At 41.1% G+C, this 21,774-nt stretch overlaps 2 protein-coding genes across 2 annotated transcripts in view; one reads left to right on the top strand and one right to left on the bottom strand.

Moving 5' to 3' along the window:
* ADGRE5 (adhesion G protein-coupled receptor E5) overlaps window positions 1–14,961 on the top strand; it is a 262,935-nt gene extending 247,974 nt beyond the window's left edge. The window contains exon 19 of the transcript XR_010090463.1: window positions 14,951–14,961. The gene's annotated coding sequence lies outside the window, so the exon portion shown is untranslated. The remainder of the gene's footprint in view (window positions 1–14,950) is intronic.
* PTGER1 (prostaglandin E receptor 1) lies at window positions 9,112–17,478 on the bottom strand. The gene is made up of 3 exons (XM_063449228.1): window positions 17,061–17,478; window positions 15,877–16,698; window positions 9,112–10,087 (listed from the first exon to the last, which is right to left on the bottom strand). Exons 2-3 carry the CDS (start codon window positions 16,684–16,686, stop codon window positions 9,842–9,844), a joined length of 1,056 nt encoding a protein of 351 aa, XP_063305298.1. The 5' UTR covers window positions 16,687–16,698; window positions 17,061–17,478; the 3' UTR covers window positions 9,112–9,841.
* Window positions 17,479–21,774: the final 4,296 nt, after the last annotated feature.

Raw genomic sequence — 21,774 nt, 5'->3', positions numbered from 1 at the left:
TTGAGTGCGAACATTCTGCTGGACAATAACTCCTGTCTTGCTAAGTGAGATTCTGGCTGACCGTAGTGGGAGTTAAACTATAAACTGGATGTAATAGCATGGTGAAGAAACCACGTGCTAAACAGCTTACGTGGAGTATAACGGTGATGAATCCCATCCAGTGGTTGGCTGAATTCCTAAGAATTTTTTTCCACAATAGCTTCCTAAATCAAGTCATTATTTGAAATGTAATAGTTTAAAAATGACACCATCTAATAAAGCCATATAGTATGTATTTATACAAACACATAAATCTTAATAAAGTCATCCATCATTATGAGAAACTTTGGAATGGAGACTTCTAAATGCCTCTTCTCAGCACTAATAAGAAGGCATTGCTGGACAAAAAGAGGGTGGATCTTTATTAACCGAAGACGTCCATTCTGCTAATTAAAGTTTCTAGGGCTTTGAAACATGCAAATTTTAGGAAATCGATATTTTACCTTGATTAAGTACATGCATTACAAATATGGCATATGATTTATTTTTAATTTAAAACAAATTAAATTGTGCCGTCAACTCAAAGCAGGTTTTTCACAGACTTCAAAGTCAAAACCATTATCATCTTTTTATGCAAACTAAATTACATTAATATTAAAAAAAATGTTCCATGTTGTTCTGGCTTTATTCATCCCTTACACTAACTGTTCTGCAGCTTCAAAACTACAATCGTGTCCCCACAATAAATATGTGAAAGAAGTCCTCCACTGGCACCTACTCAGTCAATAAAGTGAATATTTCCATATTTCTGTTTATAACCAATCTCCTTTACCTTAGATCTGTCTCTTGTGAGTTTTCATTGTGTGCTATGGGAGGTCCGGTTTCTATCAGAAAACTATACCCTATCAGTTTTCTATGCCTAAATATCTGACACCTGCTTTGAGAAACACTTTGGGATTTTAACATCATTATTGTTTCCTTCTCATCAAAAACTCTACAACAGATCGCTTTGGATTATAGACATCCTTGCATAGACAGCCAGGGAAATGAGAGACATGCAAAAAACATAGCATGCAAGGTTTTCTTGATTATTTTGTATTGATCTGTTTTGTTACATATACCATTTAAAAGAACACTCCACTACCCAAATACAAAATAAATTAATCACAGTTAAGTAGATATACTCCAAAACATGCATGCATTTATTTGTTAATTTTCCATTGGAGTGTATATCTAAAACTCCTTGCCAAACCTGAAGTTCTAGTCTGCTATCATTGTAAACCCTCCCCTTCTAGCCCTGCTCAGACTTTCTGTGGCTGTCCAATCACAGACTTCCCAATGCAGCTCAATGAGAAGTCTTTACAAGCCAGGGGCTCTGAGCAATTGCTCTCTCTTGAGTTTAGCTCTACTGAGATAAACAAACCAGGAAGTGACAAGACCTGTTGTCTGATTGACAGTCAGGGGGGATGTAACAAGGTTAATTTATAAAAGTGCCAATTTCAATTGAAATCTGCATGTTATATAAAATGAAATAAATAGGACACACTCTTTACACATAAAGCACTTTGGCAAGCTAAAGTGCTTTAGGTGTTTGGAATGTCCCTTAAACTATCTCGGCTCTATTATGGCATAACCCAGTATATCAGCCTACGTCTTACTTACAGAAGCCAGCAGCCCCAGCCTAGGCTTTTACCCTTTTGTGGTGTGGGGTCTGTGTATTCCCGATGGAGACTGCAAACATTAGCTGTAACTTAAAGCAATAGAGATGTTTGCTGGTCTACTTCTAATCCAGAGACTGTGGAACCCTGAGATGAAAGATTGATATCCAACAAACAAAAGACAAGTTAGACTCATGAAGGGTTAATTAACGTAACATTAGTCGTAGCATTTATGTGGTCTTAAAAGGTTAACCAGTATCAACATTGTGAAACGGGAACTGGAGTATGGGACTTTAAATACCTTCCAACATAACGAGGTATGTAAATCAGGAATAGAGTGGGTGAGCCTAAAAGTGGCAGTCCAAGAACAAAATCTGCATCACTGGCACCACCTTCTCCCTTAAAGACTATATGGTGATTCCCCCCTGGTGACAGGAACACTAAATTAAGAATGTCATGATTCTGTCATTTATAAAGCTCCAACATGTTCTGCAGCGCTGTACAACCTCTAGGATTTTTAACGCTCGAAAGGTTAAAGTACAGACTGAAGAATGCAGCTTTAGATGTGTTTTTTTTCCCTTTCAGACTATAGCACATTCCTAATACTGTGGGTCAAACTAAAAGAAAGCTCCCAGAAATCTCTAAATCTGGATGTAAAGGAAATATATATCACACAGCAAGCATCTCGGGCCCTCTCCCTGGCCATGCTTTATGTCTCTGAGGAGAGGAAGTAGCATGGAGATGTGTGGTTACTGACAGGCCCCATATGCTCCAATGTTGGAAAGAAATGTATATCTACTAAATCAGAAAAGCAAAGAAAAGAGGAATGTAAAGCGGTAAAGCTAAATATTTTAGGGAGGCCACCATTTCTTAAATTATTAGCACATATTTTTCAGAGAGAAAGGGATATTGGGTTCCATAATGCTGGTGGTCTCACTCTTGTGGCAATAATGTAGAAATATATGTGGCACCAGTGGCTTCTATCCATCTATTCTTATATAAAACCCTCCCAACAGTTCAACTGGACAAAGATGGACACATTACTGTTAGGGGTGTGAGTGTGGGGTGTGGCCACGGCCGGGCTGTTCTGAAAAATATTAGCTGGCTTACTAATAACAATTTATGCACGTACAAAGTAATTTAGATCAAGAACAATATATGTTATGTACACAGGCTGTATATATATATATATATATAAAATTCTTTATTTATTCCCAGCTCACCATCGTGAGAGGTGCTGACTTTGAGTTACAAATACGCATGTATGCAATAACATAACAATATATAAGATGTATATATTAGATGGCAAAAGCATGTGTAAGGGACCATACAGGGAGCTGAGGGTTTTTATTTTTGTATTCTCTCATAATAATGGCCAATTCAAAGGTGATTGTGTGCTCTGCCTGCCAGTGGCATGTCTTGCTAAGTGGGGTTGCTGTCTAATGAATGCATTTGGCAGGAGATAAAGACCATAAAACAATATATTCAATAAAAAGAAATAGTGGACATTGATATAAGGTAGTGTATACCAGCCTTGCAGCCATTCTGTATGTGCCATTGCCTGAGTACTCTGGAAGAGTAGAGTAGGAAAGTACAGAATGAAAACATGCCAGGCTAATAGCCCTAGGGTGGTTATGCGCCTCTAAGTCTCGCTGGGGAATGTGTTAGCTGTTAGCGTGTAGAGGCAGAGGGGCTGTGGGGGGGGGGGGGGGGGGGGGGAGGGAGAGATCTAAGCGGTGGACTAGTTTCATCATCGGTGAGGTTTTACATGTAAACTACTTTATATGCTAGTAGAATAAAGTTTAAAAAGTTAAGACATTTCTGAGATCTGAAGAAGGATCATTATGCGAATAGAGAAGCATGTATAAAGAGTTTTGCGTCCTTGGGGTAGAAGGATGTACAAGGTGCTTCAGGTCATTGCCGAGGCGTATGCTTCTGAGTGTGCCTCCCGAGGTGTAAATGGAACAACCCTTGCCGGATCCCAGAGACGTTGCTTCGCTGGAGCCTCTTGTGGTCCAGGCCATGCTGGGGGTTCCTAGACCACAAGAGGTCCAATAGAGTCGCCACCTGCTGTGGGTCCTGGACGGAGTGTGTGGTCTCTCCCTAGTGAACTTGCAGTGTTCGTGGTGATCACCATCTGTAGCAGATATCATGAGCCCTGAGCTGTGTGGTAATGGGCTGTAAAGATCTCCGCCATTGCAAGATATCCCCTGTGAGATCTGCATAAAATGTGAGTCTCGTGTTTTCGAACGCGTATGGGGAGGATCCTCTCAGTGCTGCCTGCACCGCTGCGTTATCCTTGTTGGTGTGGAAATGCACCACTATGACCCTGGAGGCCGACTCTGGAGCTCTTCTAGGCTTCTATGGAGATGGAGCTAAGGTGAGTGTTTAAAGGGCTATTGATTCCTTTCAATGCCATGGGTGGAAGGGGCACATGGACACTATAGTGTTGGGAAAACAGATTCATATTTAACAGGATAAAAAAATCGTCATAACTATCCCAGAAAATGATAGTTCCCTTGTAAAACATATATTCATTTTCTATAAAAAGAGAAAACTTAAAGACATTTGAGTTTATATGTAAAAGTAACTGTCTAATTTTACTTTTATAGCTTTTTAAATAACACAAAGTATGCATTTTATAGCAGACTGGGGGCTGCCATTACGTGCACTTTCTGGTCTCTGACCGGGATTTTAATTCCAGCTGTATAGTAAGGAGATACATATAACAAGCAGCCAATCAAAATACAGCTTCAATATAATTTCCCCCCTTCTTTCTCCCTGGGGCTTTCATTATTATCATTCACTAAAAGCCAAGGGCCTTTTGCTGTAAAAAAAAATGCATAACAGGCCCGTCGAATAGTTTTAACATATGTATATGACATTATCTCAGCTTGATATTTCCTATAAAAGTCATTTATATTTAGACACCATTGACCCTTTAACATATGCTGATGTATGATATCTCCTGGTTGGCTTCTTCCCTTTTCCATTCATGTATTTAAGTCTATCACTCACTCCAAGCTCTGGAAGAGATGTGGAGACCATGATATGTCCAATGTGGTTACCTGCTGAAATATTTATTATACTCGCGAGTGCATGTACGATCTAAAGTGATGAGCTCATACAATTCCCTGCTGTGTCCTACGTTGTATTTCACTTGCATATATTACTGCCACTTTCTCTTCTCAGCAAAACCTCCTCGATTGAGATTTCTGGGATGTATCTGAGAGTGCGAATATGCTAATATTTATTGTAACTATTCGTATTGTTTGCTTTGAAACAGATAGTTAAGCAGCGAGGTACTTGTAAATTACAACTGACTTACTGGCATGAAGGTAATCAAAAGTATTGTGTATCTGCAGTACATGAAAGATAAGGCTATTCGTAAAGAGATGGTGAGGATCCTTACGTGATCTCTAAGACTCAGAAAGAAGTTTAAATGCTATTATTTATTTTGATCAATTTCAAAGTGAATTATACGTTTACCAGTAAGCAGGAATCGAGAGTGAAAAATGCTTCCCTTTTCTGTTTTTTTTTTTTTTTTTTTAATATTATTTATTTATTTCATTTTTGTGTGTTTGCATGTGTGAATAAAATTAATGAGAATTGTCACAAATTTCGTCAGGAGTTTGAGTGCAGTGGCGGTCCAATGCCAATTAATAGTGATAGTCTTTTTTTATTATTATTATTTGGCTGTAAATTGTCAACTGCGAGGCGTAGTGCAAAGATCAGACTAGAGCAAATGTTGTGGACCACATCTCTCATCCTTCTCTTACAGCCATAATGTTTGCAAAGCATCAGTGATAATGTAGTCCACAACATCTAGGGTGTTGAAGGTTGCCTACCCCGGGGCTAGAGGGAAGTTTTCAAAGACAAATAGTGCATATATCTGGAAGATAAGTAGACAAGGTGCTCTTAATTATAGATTATTACTAACATTTCTACATCACTGGATACACTAAATTAAGGGTACAAGAACAAAACTCAGTTTCACAGATTCAAGTAAACTGAGTTCTTAAAATCACACCATGAATCAGGCAACAGAGCAATGTAACGGAAACCCCAGAGCGGCTGGTCCTTAGCTTTGGATCCAGACCTTACCAGTTACACCATTTGTTCCTTCTTCACCCGAAGAAACCTCAAATAAACAGAAATCACCAACAAACCTAACCAGATAGTAGTGTCAGTATTTGCGGTGGAGTCTTGCTTCTCCCTCAAGAACCCCCAACCATCAGTCAGACACTTGATGGAGTGGGAAAGAATACAGCTTTATTGGGTAATCAGATATACATTTTTGTTTTAACAGTAAACACACAATAACAAATTGCATACATCTCTCAGATTGCGCCGTTTAATATTTCATTGTGTCTTTTTTTATAAGCCCTGCAAGCATCAAGTTTAACGCCATTCTGTCTTATGGCCACCTGGCTATTTTCTTTAACAACAAGGCTTCCCGGTGGAGATCGATGCAATTTTGGTGCATCCCGGTCACCTGCAATATCCATTTTTGTTTTTACCAGGTTGCTGCGACATCGCTACCCCAGGAGGTGTGGGGTATCGTGGCTATATTAAAACATTGTCTGGGTGAATGGAAAACGCACCGGGATGGCCACATTTTGTACGGAAAGTATAGGACAACCTCTGGGAATAAACAGTAGCAGTCTAACAGCAATACAGAAGGGAGAATTTTCTTGGATGGAAACTGTTAAACAGAAAGGGATTAACAGGTACTGTTCTGCCCAGAACAATGGACTGCCATTACAATTAATATTCAGTCAATGACAAAGGGTTTTACTCATAAAATACTTAGTTTATGTCACTGGAAATCATAGTTGCCAACTATAGCAAAATAGTCAAATTGGGGAGAAAAACAAACAAAACAACAACAAAACAAAACACTAAATGGCTTGGAGAACTCACCCCAACTTACTTATTACTGAAAACCACATCATTACAAAAGTGAGTAGATAAGATGTCAAGTGGAACACTAGGTTCAAATTAGACACCCACCACAATTCACAGACATAGATGGATAGTGCCACTGCTACTCTATAATAGCCAAACGTATATGGCGACACTAAGTAATAGATATATGTAGATGGCACCACCACCACATGGATATATCCATATATAAATGGCATTACCAATTCCAGCACCGTAAAATAGTCATATACAGATAATGAAAGCACCAGATAACAGTCATATATAGATTTCTCCACCTTTTAACAACAGTCATATATACATTATCCCACCACCAATAGCCATATATAGAGTATGTGATCATCATATAGCAGTCATATATAGATTACATCACCAGCATATAATAGCCGTATATAGATTTTTACATTCATTATAGAATAGCCTTGCATAACCTGCTCTGAATAGATGACCAGCCTCTGTTTATGATAGAGAGCTTCAGATTTGAGAGTACTCTTTAGTAGTTTGGAGAGTCACTATTTCACGTCAAATTGTGACAGCCCATCCAAACTATATGACAACTAACGCAGGACACCCAGCCAACAACTCCATAAAAGGATTGTAACTACATTTTTTTCTGTCCAGAAATAAAGAAATAAATAAAACTAGACATTCACACATAAATCTTTGTAAAGACAGGATGACCTCGCAAAAGATTGCAATGATCATGCCATAGCCTTGGGTGGCAGAGTCACATGGCCTTGGGAAGCTTAGTGCATCTAGAAGAGCTCAGGGTGGGCAGAAGGGGACATGGTGCTGAATATACCGTTTAACCCCTTAAGGACCAATGACAGTCTACAGCTATCAAAACAATGTGTTATTATTCCAAAGAAAACTCATTTCTATTTTAAGTAATGCAGTGCCTTAATGTTCTACCAATGCTAAAGATTCTGGCGTAAGGGTTCAAAACAATACCACGCGGTCTTTAAGACGTCACCTGAAAACGACAAAAGTGCCTTACATTAACCAATAATATATATATTTGATATTTTTATTTTTCAAACTGCACAGATTCCTTTGATATAATTGTAATAATACATTTCAATTACCAAACTCACAAGTGGCGTTTATGTCACCATAGTTATACATGGTTGTCCTGCCCAGACATCTTCAGTTCAGAGACGCAAAATAAAACATTTTTACTGACTTAATAAGACACAATTTCACTCAAATGAATGCGGTGCAAAAGGCATGTACCATGGATTACGGTAACATGTCCAGCATATTTAAGAGGAAAATATATTTATGGAATATGTTAAAAGAACATACAAAGATGAATGGTAAAAGTACACGAAGAGCTTCTGTTTAAAGGTTAAACTGAGACACTTGGCTGTATTCCTTTCCAAGTTCCATAGAATACCACAACTTTCAACTTCGCAGAGTTTATTTACAATGAAACAGTCCCAGAATTGGCTGAATCGAATCACTTTCTGGCAACAAACTGGAAAAGATGAAGGTTCTTTGAGATCTGTCCCAGTGTTTAGTAATATAGTTCCAAATTCAGTAGTTATCTCTGTGCTTAGTGAATAGAATTCGGGTCCCTTGTGATTTTGGACTCAAATTATGGTAACTAATTCAAGAGCTATTCTGAAATTCTGTCTCAGAGTTATGCGAATAGAACCCTTAAAATATAGAGGCTGAGGATTTGCACTCTGAACCCCCAGTAGTTCCAATACACCAAGGTCTAATGGTGGTCTTGAGCATGAAATAAATAAATTATCATTATTCATGCAAAACCGTATCCCCTTTTTATCTCCACTGCCACCTTGTTTTTCATACTCTTCTCTTTACTTTTTAATATTGCCTCATTCCTGTGAGGTCAGTATAGGTGTCTCCACACAAGCAAGGTTCTTTGTGAACCAACACGTGTTCCTACAAGCTCTTCACTATGCCATCCACGTCATGGGTCAAATGCTGACCAACAGGATTTTTTCATTAAAGTGTGAATCATCAGCAATTCACAGCGAATTCCAAAATTTAGGCCAATATAGATAAACTGGAAACGTTCTTTTGGGGGCGGGGAAAGGGGGGTACACACTACCTCAACCCTTTCTATAAGGAAAATGAGGAAACAAGACCAATATAATATATAAGTTTATATCACACTATAAACCGTTGATGGTGGTTATACTGTTTTATGCATGTCTGAGTATGTTAAGTGCCTAACTGACAGATATTTCTGGTAAAACCCTGTTTTGGGGATCAAAATAATCTCCTTCAGCCAACATCATTACCTGAAACTGGAAACATGACCAAGTGTCAGTACTGATTCCTTCATATTACAAGGACCTCCGTCCTCATCACTGGCCATAGAGTTCTCAATCACAACACTTACAGCAGAGGCATATAGTGTCACGTCAAAATGTAAAAGAAATTCAGCCAAACAATAAAGTGGTTGGAGATGAAAAAAAGGTCAAATCCATCGGTGCTGGGGAAATTCTTGGCCCACAGACACCACCACAAACTTCATGACAAACTATTGCCAAAGTAGATAGATAGATAGATAGATAGATAGATAGATAGTTTAGATAAATCTATGTACAGCAAAATATTCTTTGCGAGAATCTCGGGCTTGGATGGTCCACATTTTGTAAAATAATTTCTTATGCTCAAATGCATTTAGATTAATTTTTACAGCAGCTGGGATTTCGTATCTGTGTCCCCAAGGATATATTCAAAGTATTTCTATAGACATCTTTCTTGTTACCACAGTGCATCATTAGAATGTGCTGCAAATATAATTTTCCATGCACTATCTTTTACAATATATTTTCCATTACAGCTTTTCCTTAAATATAGGTCGATGTGGGGAACAAGTTACCCTGGGATGCAGTAGGCAATATCTCAGCAGGCTTCATTGACTGGAAGAAAAGTACAGTAGTTTTTTTTTTTTTCCTCATGTGCAGTTCTTCATATGATCATAACGGACATGTGTGACACGCTCTAAACATGCCTTTAGGCAGCATTTCTCCACCGGCTGGACGTCTTTTTGGGGAATCGTTTAATTGTGTTGTGAAAAGAGCTAGTCACTAGGCATTAAGCTTGCCATTTGTTTGTATCACTCAATTCAGCTTGCATGTCTAAATGGAGATTGCAAGTTTGTCATTTTTTATGCACTTTGAGATTTTTTCTTGGATTTTTGTTAGCTTCTCCCAGAATTGTGTATCACTTTTTGTGTTATGTTTTAGTCTCATGCAAGGGGTACTCTTCATTTGTTAAAAAGTCTATAAACGACTCACTTCGCTGCGATCTGAACTCTGGAAGTCCCCAGGGTCCCAGCGGCTGAGCTTGCCTCCATGAGTGTGCGCCAATCTTACAAATATGGTGCAGAGTCGGTGGAACATGGAACGTCGCAGGAGGATATACACCCAGGGATCCAGTATCTGGTTACAGGAAGCTAAGCGCACAGCAAAGAGTAGCCAACCGGAGTTTGGAAGGGAGATGCCGGTGTGTTGCATCACCACAGACACCTGTAAATAAAGGAGAGGTAAGAAGTTAAATAGTCATTTAAAGGGAAACTGTCACTTCCCAAGGTTTTTCTTTTTTGTTTTTTGCTTTTTATAATAAGTTTACTTATCTTCGATATTTAACAAATTAATATTTTTGAGATATGAAAAATAAAATTACATGTAGAATTCCACATTCTCTGTCTGGGAACTGAATTGGGTGGTAATGACAATTGCTAAATCTTGATTGTATTTAAACAGAGCAAAATCTTAACAAAATTACCACAAGTTCAAGGTGATTTTCAATGTGATAGTCAATAGTGTAATTTCCAGACAAGTGAAAATTGCCCTTTAAAGGAAACCTGCCCCTGGTGCCTCCCTTACCCCGTTTGCCATAAAAATAAAAATTAGAAAAAGATTTTTACTTATCTTTTTCCAGCGCCAAGACTCACTTGGAGCTTATCGCCTCTTGTCCTCTTCTTCTATCCCTGGTTTAATCAAATGCTCTTCATAGCATTAACTGGACATGTGATGCACATGCGCAGAGAGTGTCATGCACGCATCCAATGCTTCTCATAACAGAGCATTGAATCAATACTTTTCTATGAGCTGCAACGACACATGACTGTGTTTTATTTCATTAGTGCAGTGGATGCACCTCTAGTGACTCCAGTCACTAGAGGCATGTTTAACCCTATAAAACTGCAATATTTACATTGCAGGGTTAAAATGGCAGGACCGCTGCCCCCAGACCACTCCATGGAGCGACATTGGTGGTCTTTTAAGGGGTATAAAAATGGTATAAAACATGTAGTTGAGGAATTACCCCCAAAATCAGGTATCTGAAAGCTCTTTCATTGCAGCTGCAGTGAACTTTAACTCCGCTATCGTTCTCAGCAATCATTTGAATTTGCCAGAGACAATTGGAGTCCGGGGAAGAGCTTGTAAGAAAGCATAGATGAACAATGACTTTCAACGCACTGATGAATAAATGAAATTCTTTACCTAAAGGGGGCGGGGCCTGACCGCCGAGCAGCAAAGACGCATCTTGCATGAGCTCCTCACTATTATTGCCGAAAAAGCGACTTTTAAACCAAATTAACCCGACAAAACTCAGCTAAAGCCTCACCTAACTTAGCACAGAGCTACGAGGCACCACCGAGGATAGAAGCTACACCGAAGCCAACGAGCGGCACACTCGGAGCCATGCGGCCTGCTGACCACCGGGCGGGAGGGACGGCCGACCTCCAAGCCCCAAGAGGCACAGATGCACATAATGTAGAGCAGGTACCCTGCAACCGCCCCCCCCCCCCTGGACCGGTGGGGGTAATCCCGGTCTAACTCTGGGGGACTACTCTGACCCACACCAAACGAGGAACAGAGGAACTATAACAAAGAGCACCTCTGCCGACCCAGCCAACATGGCGGACGCCACGAGGAACCCAGACACTACAGCGCCCAATGTGGGCGGACATAGAGGCCAGACTGACCAGAGCCTTCACAACATTCTGGAGTAAACTGGAAGAGAGGCTGCAGCTCCAGGCTCCACAGCACCCAAAAAAGCACTCACCTTCACCGGCGCCACCAAACAAGCGACTAAACAGAAGACGGACACCAGCAATCCTGGCACGGATGAAGAGACCAAAATGGCCGCGAGGCGGGAAATACCCAGCACACCGGCTGAGAGCAGCTCGCAAAGCACAGCCACTCAAACTCAAGCCACGAACCAGTGGAACACAAGCACGGTGGGTACTCACCCCTCCAGAGCCCACTGCTTTACAGCCCACAGCCTTGCCAGCCTCCCACCACTCTTCTGGGCCGAGGGCTCGCCTGAACCATTCCAAGCAGAGACGCACCCATGAATCGGGCTGGAGGACCCAGAGTATACCACCAGCATGGCCTGACCTCCGTCCTAAGCAGGCACATAACGCCTCCAGATCGGGCATCGGCTAACACACCATGGACTGACTCACGGAGTAGCCCACAGCCCACGGCCCTGCTAATACCGTGGAGACCCTTTTGTTCCCTTATTTTTTCTTACAGGCCTGGGAGATGACCACTCAAGACGGGGGCCGAGGCACAAGCACTGCGGGACTCTGATGGACTTAAAATCTTTGTAGTTGCCTAGGTACCCTCATGCATACAGAGAATGCCCTAGCTACACATTTAGTTTAAAACAGCGGAGTACACATTACATGTCCCAATTTTGAATTTCATGCTTTTACCTTACCATAGGTTAACACAAGAGGGACACTATAAGCAATTATAACACACCTGTGGTTTCATCTTATAGAGCTTTGTAAAAATGTATTTGAACCTGGCTTGAATCAAGATGCACTAGGTACTTTAGCATTGTTTTATTGATATCAGTTAAACGGATATCACTTTCATTTCATGCAAAAATTGTTCCTAGATCGTTTCAAATATGCCTTTACAAAAAAAAAATGTGCAACTCCTGAATGCCATATTGTCAATACTAGTGTTTAACCCATGCATGCTTGAATAGCTTTTCTAAAGGCATACCTACCCTAGCGTGTTATATTAAAAACATTGCCTACTAGCCTGTCAACATAGATAAGCGTGTTACTTATACACATAATAAATGCGTAGACCAACATGTTCCCTAGCCATTTAAATGCTGTTACCGACAAACATGTTAAATCGTACAATGCTTAATGTTGTCTTAAATGATACTTAAATGATAAAAACGTGCTGAGTTTAAATAAGCCACGAAAATGTTTTTAAATGTTGAATTTGAAGGCGTCTGTTATGGCTATTGTGGCTACACAGACACTGTTGTAAACTCTTGCACGACAAAAATAAAGAATAAAAAAAAATATATATATATATTCTTTACCTAAAATGGAGTCATTGTTCAGCCCCAATATGTGGTGGAAATGGTACATAGGGAATGGTATGTTAAAGCATCATTAGCATATCTATTGTCAGATTATTTTTGGACAAATGTTAAAAGCTTTAAGAGGTGAGGTACATTAATACTCCATGTATTGTCAAACTAGGGTTTCTGGTGTCCTTCTCCCTTTTCCAGATCATTGTTCTAGGTCAGAGAAGGGGTACAAATTAAAGGAACACTACCTGCACCATAACCACCAAATGTGTTGTAGTGTTTATGGTGCCAGAAATGCCCTGCTGCCGTTCCCCATGTCAGTAGTCAAACCATTTGCTAGCAGTTTGATAACTTAGCTGGTGTCAGCCGGGGGCTGGTCACTTCCTCCATTGAGAGCTGGAAGCTTATACATAGAGATTCTGTTAACTCTCTTGAGCTAAGCCCTGTGGTGTTGAGCCAGTTCATTGGCTGAGAGTATTAGCTCATCATTCTCAGCCAATGAGTTAAGCCATGCTTAGCTCGATTCAGAGAGCTTCCGGTTCTCATGGAGGAGGTGACTAGCACCAGGAGGACCTTGTTATCATGCAGTTGGCTTTGACTAATGACATTGGGGGTGCCAGTACATTCCTGGCACCATGACCACTACATCAGGCTAAAGTGGTTATGATTCTTGGAGTGTTCTTTTAAGATAAAGAAAACCAGTAAACATACAAATAACTAACCAAAGAAAAGCTGCTGGTTTCATGCATGTTGTGTGGACCTTAAATTCAGTCAAACCTTGGCTCAAGGTATAATTTATGGGGAAGAAGTGAAAGAGTTATGGATTGGGAGATAAGCAGGGGACAGAAAGGAACCTAATTTCAGGGAAGACATAGGATAGATGTTTTCACAAAGTAACTGAAGCAGATATGGTTTCTGTAAAGGAAGTAGAAAAGGGAAGTATTTTTGGGGAGAGTGTTTTAAAGTAATTTGGAATGGAAATAACCAGGGTAGCCCAAGACATTCTTCTGCCTAAGCCCACACAATACCACCTCCTGGAGTCCCTGCAGCCCTGTAAATCTCCCTCTATCCCTCAGTTCATTACATACAGACACACACTTAAACATTTACCGGAAAGGTTAAAGGATCTCAACATGTATAGCTTGGAGGAAAGACGAGACAGGGGGATATGATAGAAACATTTAAATACATAAAGGGAATCAACACAGTAAAGGAGGAGACTATATTTAAAAGAAGAAAAACTACCACAACAAGAGGACATAAATTAGAGGGGAAAAGGTTTAAAAATTATATCAGAAAGTATTACTTTACTGAGAGGGTAGTGGATGCATGGAATAGCCTTCCATCTGAAGTGGTAGAGGTTAACACAGTGAAGGAGTTTAAGCATGCGTGGGATAGGCATAAGGCTATCCTAACTATAAGAAAAGGCCAGGGACTAATGAAAGTATTTAGAAAACTGGGCAAACTAGATGGGCCGAATGGTTCATATTTGCCGTCACATGCTATGTTTCACACACACAATTTTATATACTTACAATCTGTATCCTGAATTCAGGTGTGAAGGATGGGATGCAATATAAACCAGTGCCTCCCACCATGGAGTTCCTGGGGTTGGTCTGTGTAACCAGAGCACAGAACCCAGGCAAGCCCCACTATTCCAGCAGTAAGAGGGACTTGAAATAGTCAACCTCCTCACAGCAGGAAATACTGTGCTAACCCCCACTATTGCATATTGGGGGGGATTGGAGAGGGGGTCACTAGATGGGGAAAACAACCCAGACACAGTGGCAAAATGCTGCCTTCTCTAAATACTGCATGGGTCTAAAGGATCCACTCTGGACCCATGTCGGGCCAGTTCTGGGAAGAACAAATTTGGGGAGGGAAAGGAGATTATTTCTGTAAGGAAAAGAGGGCATGATACAAGAGGATATTATTTCTGAAGGGGAGAGGAAATAAATACTTAGGGTGCTAAGAGAATAATGGCACTTTTTCTTTTATTGGAATTAGGTAAGGAAAGGTATTTGATTTATTTTGTGTAGAAGGACATGACCTGATTCCTACAATGGGGAATGTTAGCAGACCATAAGCAAAGAACTGGATTTTAGGAAATTCAAAAAAAAAAAAGGTGACCTGATTTCTGGGGATGGAAATAATGATATTTATGCTAAATAGGAAGAGAAGGTTTGATTTTTGTAGAAAATGGGGACTAAGGGGAGGGAGATACCTGATTTCTGGGGTAGGAGTGCAAGAGAGAGGTTATCTGGTTTTCTCTGGAGGCATAGGAAAAAGGAAAGAAGGGGACCTGATTTCTGGGAAAGGAGGTGAGAGAAGAAAAAACAAAGCAAAAGGTCCTGGGGTAGGGAGGGAAGGAACAAGAGTAGGGGAGGAAAATAAAAACAATCTGAAGTCTGGAGAGGGTGGGACTGAGAGCCTGTATTCTAATGAGGGAGAGAAAATGCATGATTTCTTATATCTAGGAAGAGGGGCATAGGTAGGGTAGAAATAGCGATTTCCAAATTGAAGGGATCATGGGTAGATACAGGAACTAATTAAATTGAGAGAGTGGGTATACAATAGGAAAAGCCTAGGGCAGCAGTTATCCTTAGCTCATTTCTCTTATGGAAAGCTGTAAAGCCTATAATAAATTATCCTATGAACTTTGCTTACACTTGTTTCTTGATCTATACTAGAGAGGTGTTCTATACTGGAATGTAATGTTTGCAAGTGACGTGAAGATGTCCAACCATAAAAAGAAAGCAGAAAAAATGTGAGTGAGAAAGATGAACAAAAAGAGAGAAATAGTTCAGCGAGAAATGTTCAGTGTGAGTAAATACTGTCAAAAGATCACAGAGTAATAGTGTAACAGAGCGAGATTGGATTAGAATTTTTTTTCCAGAAAATTAAACTAAGCTGTGAACAGCCAAATAAGTAACTGCTAATCATAACTCCATCCAACCATTCTTACCAGCAAGGGACTCCAGCACACACATGAAACAAGAGTGATTGCCAGCAGTTGCACCATCATCTCCAGGTCATGGGAGCGGGCTCCACGCCGCCTCCTTCTTCTTTCCTCCCCAGAGGCTTTTAAGAGTCGGGCTTTCAGCAGGGTTACTCCAACCAAAGCATTGCACACCAGTGCAGCGGTTAGTGAACTCAAGCCAAGACCTGAGAATAACAAACAGAAACTTGGAGGTCCTTGTAGGAAGCACCAGGTTCTAGAAGGTTGAAGTCCATATACTCCATATCCCATCAGTGGAAGAATGGCCACCAAAAAGGCTACAGCCCAAACTAATGCCAGACTTAAACGAGCACGGGTTTGTGTCACCATAAAAGAATGCCATAATGGTTTGGTCAAACCAAGGCAGCGTTCGCATGCCATGAGAAATCCAAGGAGTAGAGGAGAAAGGCCAAAAAATACCATACAACCACCAAGAAACTGGCATCCAAGAGCTGGAATCCTTCCTTGTGAATACAGCCAAAGGACAAAAGAACCAGCGATAACATGTCCAGCCAAGTCGGTCATTAGAAGTCCTGATGCCAAGAGTAGAAACTGGGCTCTAGAGCGTCGAAGTCTGCGAGAGTGGGAATAGGCCCGAGCAAGGATCCACAGGCCCAGTGCATTGGAGGAAGCCCCAAAGGCCATTGATAGAGACGGTAAGAGAGGAGAAGGAGAAGAACGGGGGTAGGAAGATGTTGGAGAGAAGGTAGGAGAAGTAGGAGGTAAGGGCGAAAGGACAGAGGGGAGGGAAGAGTTGGCATGTAAAGGTGGAAACATGGGATTGTAGGACTGTCTTAGGCAAAAAGAGAAGGCATATAAGAGAGGGCACAGGAAAAGAGAAGAGTTAAGAATATGGTGTTGGAAGGTAAAGTCAGGCAGAAGAATCCAGGACAAATGGAATATGAAAATTAGAGAACGACAAGGAAGAAAAACAAGGGGGGGGGGGGGGGGGGAGAGAGAGAGAGAAGGTATTTGTGTTAGAAATAGCCATTTCATCAGTGATACAAATTTCACAATGCAAAATATGCAGATTGTTTTCTACGTTACACCTCTAACTACAGAATTCATAAAAATGCTGGCCTCGGTGTCCTTTCATTGAACTCCCTACTGGGACTAATCCAAGCTGTCACTCATATAAGTACAGTACTCACCTCCGTAATGGTACTTTGGCTGCGGATTCTTATGGTATGTAATTTCTGACTCCAGGGTGGCTGATGCTGGGTGTGTCTGTGGCTATTAAATAGTCCATGGGGTCCGGTTATCTCACTTTACAGTGTGCTTCATTGCAAGGATGTCATACAGAGGTCTTTTCACTCTCTTCTGTGTCACTGTGTTCTGATGTGCTCTTTCTCTCTCTCTCTCTCTCTCTCTCTCTCTCTCCCTCTCACTCTCTGTGCTTTTGTATCACTCCCTCCTTCTTCTTCCGTCCTTATTCCTAATTGCTTGTCATGTTCACTGCTGCTTCTCTGTATCAGCCCTCTCACACTTTTCTCTGTCTCCTAACCCTAGCCATGTCTCACTCGTGTACACGTTCCCCCTGGTCTTTTCTCTCATCCTCCCCTGGATGGTGCCTCCTCCTCTATAAAGACAGAGACAGACTGAAGTTAAAGGGAGAGACAGCTGTAATTCAGAGACATGAGATTTTTTTTTAGGAGAAAAAACAAATGTTTTTTTTTGTTTTGTTTTTTAAATGAACAATTTAGAAGGAATAGAAATCTGAAACGACTGTGTTAAAGAATAGTTATTTCAGATTTTTGTCAGTTCAAGAGTTAATAAGAAAGAAAGCATGCAAAAAAAAAATGCAGGATCTGGACAGGAAAGCAGTGTGGACAAGGGGACAAGAGAAATCTTGGGATGAAGATAATAGCAGTGGTAAAGGCAAATGTTTACCCCGTCCCTCTTGACTAGTGTCTCTGACTGCCTCTCTGCTATTTCTAACTGGATGGTTGCCCACTTCCTTAAACTAAACTTGACCAAAACTGAAATTCTGGTCTTTCCTCCCTCAAGTGTTGTTACTCCTGTGTCTGTCTCCCTCCAAGTCAATGGTGCTACCATCAGCTCCACCACGCAGGCTCGCTGCCTAGGTGTTCTCTTTGACTCCGACCTCTCCTTCAAGCCTCATGTTCACTCTATCGCCAAATCCTGTCATTTCCATCTCAAAAACATTGCACGCATCCGCCCCTACTTAACGCCAGATGCGACTAAGGTGTTGGTCCATTCCACTGTACTTTCTCACCTTGACTACTGTAATCCGCTTCTCAGTGGTCTTACGTGCTCCCAACTTGCGCCGTTACAGTCCATAATGAATGCGGCGGCGAGGCTCATCTTCCTGTCCGCCCGCACCTCCCATGCCTCACCCTTCTGTCAGTCCCTACATTGGCTTCCTATAAAATATAGAGCTCAATTTAAAATTCTGGTTCTTGCTTTCAAAGGTCTACATAATGCTGCTCCCACCTATCTATCCTCCCTTATACACAAGTATGTCCCATCTAGGCCGTTACGATCTGCTGAAGACTTACGTCTATCTTCTGTCCGTACTCCAACCTCTGATGCTCGCCTTCAAGACTTCTCGAGGGCTGCACCGTTCCTGTGGAACTCGCTTCCCTCCTCCGTTAGATGCTCACCCAGTCTCCACTCCTTCAAAAAATCATTAAAAACCCACTTCTTCATAAAAGCGTATCAATTAAACTCTTAATAGCTCCCAACTGATTCCTCTTCTGCAACTGTCACTAGTCTAATACTATCCTTACCTTTTGTGTCATTTTACCCCACTCCCTCTAGCATTTAAGCTAATTGAGCAGGGCCTTCAACCCCTCTGTTCCTGTGTGTCCAACTTGTCTGGTAAGAATTACATCTCTGTTCGTCCACCCATTGTAAAGCGCTGCGGAATTTGACGGCGCTCTATAAATAATATAATAATAATAATAATAATGTTGGTTAAGTAAAGCCCTGGTGCAATCAATCATCATGCCACATCCACTGCAAGAGGACAAGTTACATGTGAGTCTTGATTAGGTCTGTATATCTGCCACTTTGCCACAGGTCAGCAGTCATCATACAGCTTCTGCCCATGTCCCATGTCCCAAACTCATATCTCCCCCCACATATCTCCCAACAATCAAGCCCATGGAATTGGGAAGACACGGATGGGCCACTGAAAGGGCATCTCCAGTAACGCAGACCGCATTACAAGCAATGCCCACAATGAGTTTGCCTGCCCACAAAAGAAACAGCCTCCCCAATGACAGGCTTGCCCCTCTGCGGAGTGCTTCTGTACACTACACAGCGTGGGGGCATCAAGTGATGCACTTGCGCTGTGCTGCCTGGGGACAGTTTTGGGAACTAAATCGAGACAGGACCACAATATTGGGACAGTCTCACGCAAAGCGGGACTTTTGGGAGGCCTGAACCATCTCTACATACCAATAGTTACATAGTTACATAGCTGAAAAGAGACTTGCGTCCATTAAGTTCAGCCTTCCTCACATATGTTTTTGCTGTTGATCCAAAAGAAGGCAAAAAACCTAGTCTGAAGCGCTTCCAATTTTGCAACAAACTAGGAAAAAATTCCTTCTTGACCCCAAAATAGCAGTCAGATATCTGCTTGGATCAAGCAGTTATTACCTCACTAATTAGAAATTATATTCCTGTATGTTGTGTTTTTGCAAGTATTTATCCAATTGCAGTTTAAACATCTGTATGGACTCTAATAAAGCCACCTCTTCAGGCAGAGAACTCCATATCCTTATTGCTCTTTTCTTTGCCTTAGATGAAATCTCCTTTCTTCCAGCCTAAATGTGTGACCTCGTGTCCTATGTAAAGCCCTGTTTATGAAGTGGGGTTTTATCACTAGTGCACTGTAACACTTTTGTTTTTTGTATTAGCACAATTCGCTTATGCTACTACACATATATGCAGGGCCGGACTGGGGATACGAAGCAGCCCTGGAAAAAAAATCTATGCCAGCCCCATAAGTCATTGTGCTATGTAGGGTGTTGATATATATATATATATATTATTGATACATTTCTTCTAATTCTAAATATTAGTCCTTTCAGGGTAATAAAATTATACAGTAAAGCATACTCACACAGACAATCTTACTGATGCACACAAATAGGCTCATTGACAGACAATCTCAATGACACACACAGACAAGGTTACTGACACACACACAAATTTAGTACAGACAAACTCTGATACACACACAAGCTTACTACAGACAAGCTCACTGTCCCACACACACGCTCACTACAGAAGAGCTCACTAACACACAGATTCCCTACAGACAAGCTCACTGACACACACATGCTCACTAGCTCACTGACACACATGTTTACTACAGCTGTAATTCCTACTATTTTATGACTTCCCAGGTCCAGCCACATGTATCTTAAAGGGACACTCTAAGCACCAAAACAACTTTAGCTTCATGATGTGGTTTTTGTGTATGGATCATGCCCCTGCAGTCTCTCTGCTAAATTCAATTTAGAATGCATCACTTTGTTTGGACATAAATAGCACACAGGAGGCTGCTTTATACTCTAGCAGGCTATTAACAGAGCAGGAGATAAGACATTCTAGTTAAACACACCTTGCAAGAAGAGAAGCTAAAACATTTCGATTCGTTTTCAGAGAGAGAGTAGGAAGGTTGTGTAAGTGTCAGCTGGGCAGGTATGTCTAGGGCAGCAGAAACAGTGATTTAAATCCTAGATGGCAGAGAATTGAACATTAGGACTACATGGCCCACACACCAAAACCACTTCAGTGAGCTAAATATTATGGTGTTTAGATTGTCCATTTAAAGGAACACAAATATGTATTCCTAATGCTATAGTGTTCTCCTCTGCCTTTAGTTTAAGGTGTCTGCCCCAAAATCTAAACGAGGCATCAGGCCAACTCTTATTTTTTTTTTTTCAATGGAGGAGCATTGCGGGGGAAATGGACATATGCCCAGTGCTCCCCAATGAAATTGAAGTTGGCTGTGAAAACCAAATTTGACTCTGTTATAGTGGAAATGCTTCTGTTTCAGGACAACCACTAGAGGCGTATTTAGCTCAGAAATTTTAGCATTACCGTATCTACTAAATGGCAACATTTTACATTGCAGGGTTAAAATTAAACGACCACTGCACCAGGACCACTTAATTGAGATGCCTTTAAGGTGACCACACATACCTGTAACGCCAAGAAAATTCAGTGTAATCGCCTCTGTCACTACCAGTCACAATCTGTCATGTATGACAGTCTGAGTATTTAGTTGTATTTCTGACTGGATCCCCTCATTATTTATCAGACATTGCCACCAAACAGTTTTTACCTCTGACAGTCACTTGGTCTATCTTTGGTAACATCTGGGTTTATCGCTTGCACTCCACGCCCTCCCTTTGGCATGGATACTCATGTTTATCATGACTCCTGACATTTTGTCTGATATCAAATATAACTCCCACCCCCTCCCACATACACAGACGCCTCTGCACTGCAGGGTGACGCTCCTAATAAGGCACTAAATCCCTGGAGATTCCCCAATTTCAGGACCCTGGAAAACTTCATTCTTGTAATTCTCCCCCCCCCCCCCACCATCCCATACCAGGAGACTTAACATAGCACAGTGTGTGTACATTCACAGTTGGAGAGGAACAATGAAGGGATATGATTCTGTGGAACAGCAATAAATAGCAATAGCTTAGCGCAGGCAGTAAGAAAACTGCGTATGTTCTAGAAATAACAGAGTTTAAAAAAATGTTCTAGAATGTAAGTGATGTCAGAGTAGTGGCGCAATGGGATAGAGATCGCATCAATAAAAGAACAAAAAAGGATAGCGAAGGCGAAGCTGTAATAGGGTTGCGTGTTCTGCAATAC

Source organism: Pelobates fuscus, chromosome 3, assembly GCF_036172605.1.
Source record: "Pelobates fuscus isolate aPelFus1 chromosome 3, aPelFus1.pri, whole genome shotgun sequence".
NCBI lineage: Eukaryota > Metazoa > Chordata > Amphibia > Anura > Pelobatidae > Pelobates > Pelobates fuscus.
Note: the sequence above shows the minus strand (reverse complement) of the source record. Positions and strands in the feature narration are given on the sequence as shown.

Excerpts from the sequence above, each read along its gene's own strand:
- PTGER1 (XM_063449228.1), bottom strand. The coding sequence starts at position 16,686 with ATGTTTCCACCTTTACATGCCAACTCTTCCCTCCCCTCTGTCCTTTCG. Across the intron at positions 10,088-15,876 it reads TGTGCTGGAGTCCCTTGCTG|GTGTCTGTGGTGATGCAACA; the intron begins GTAAGAATGGTT and ends CTTTATTTACAG.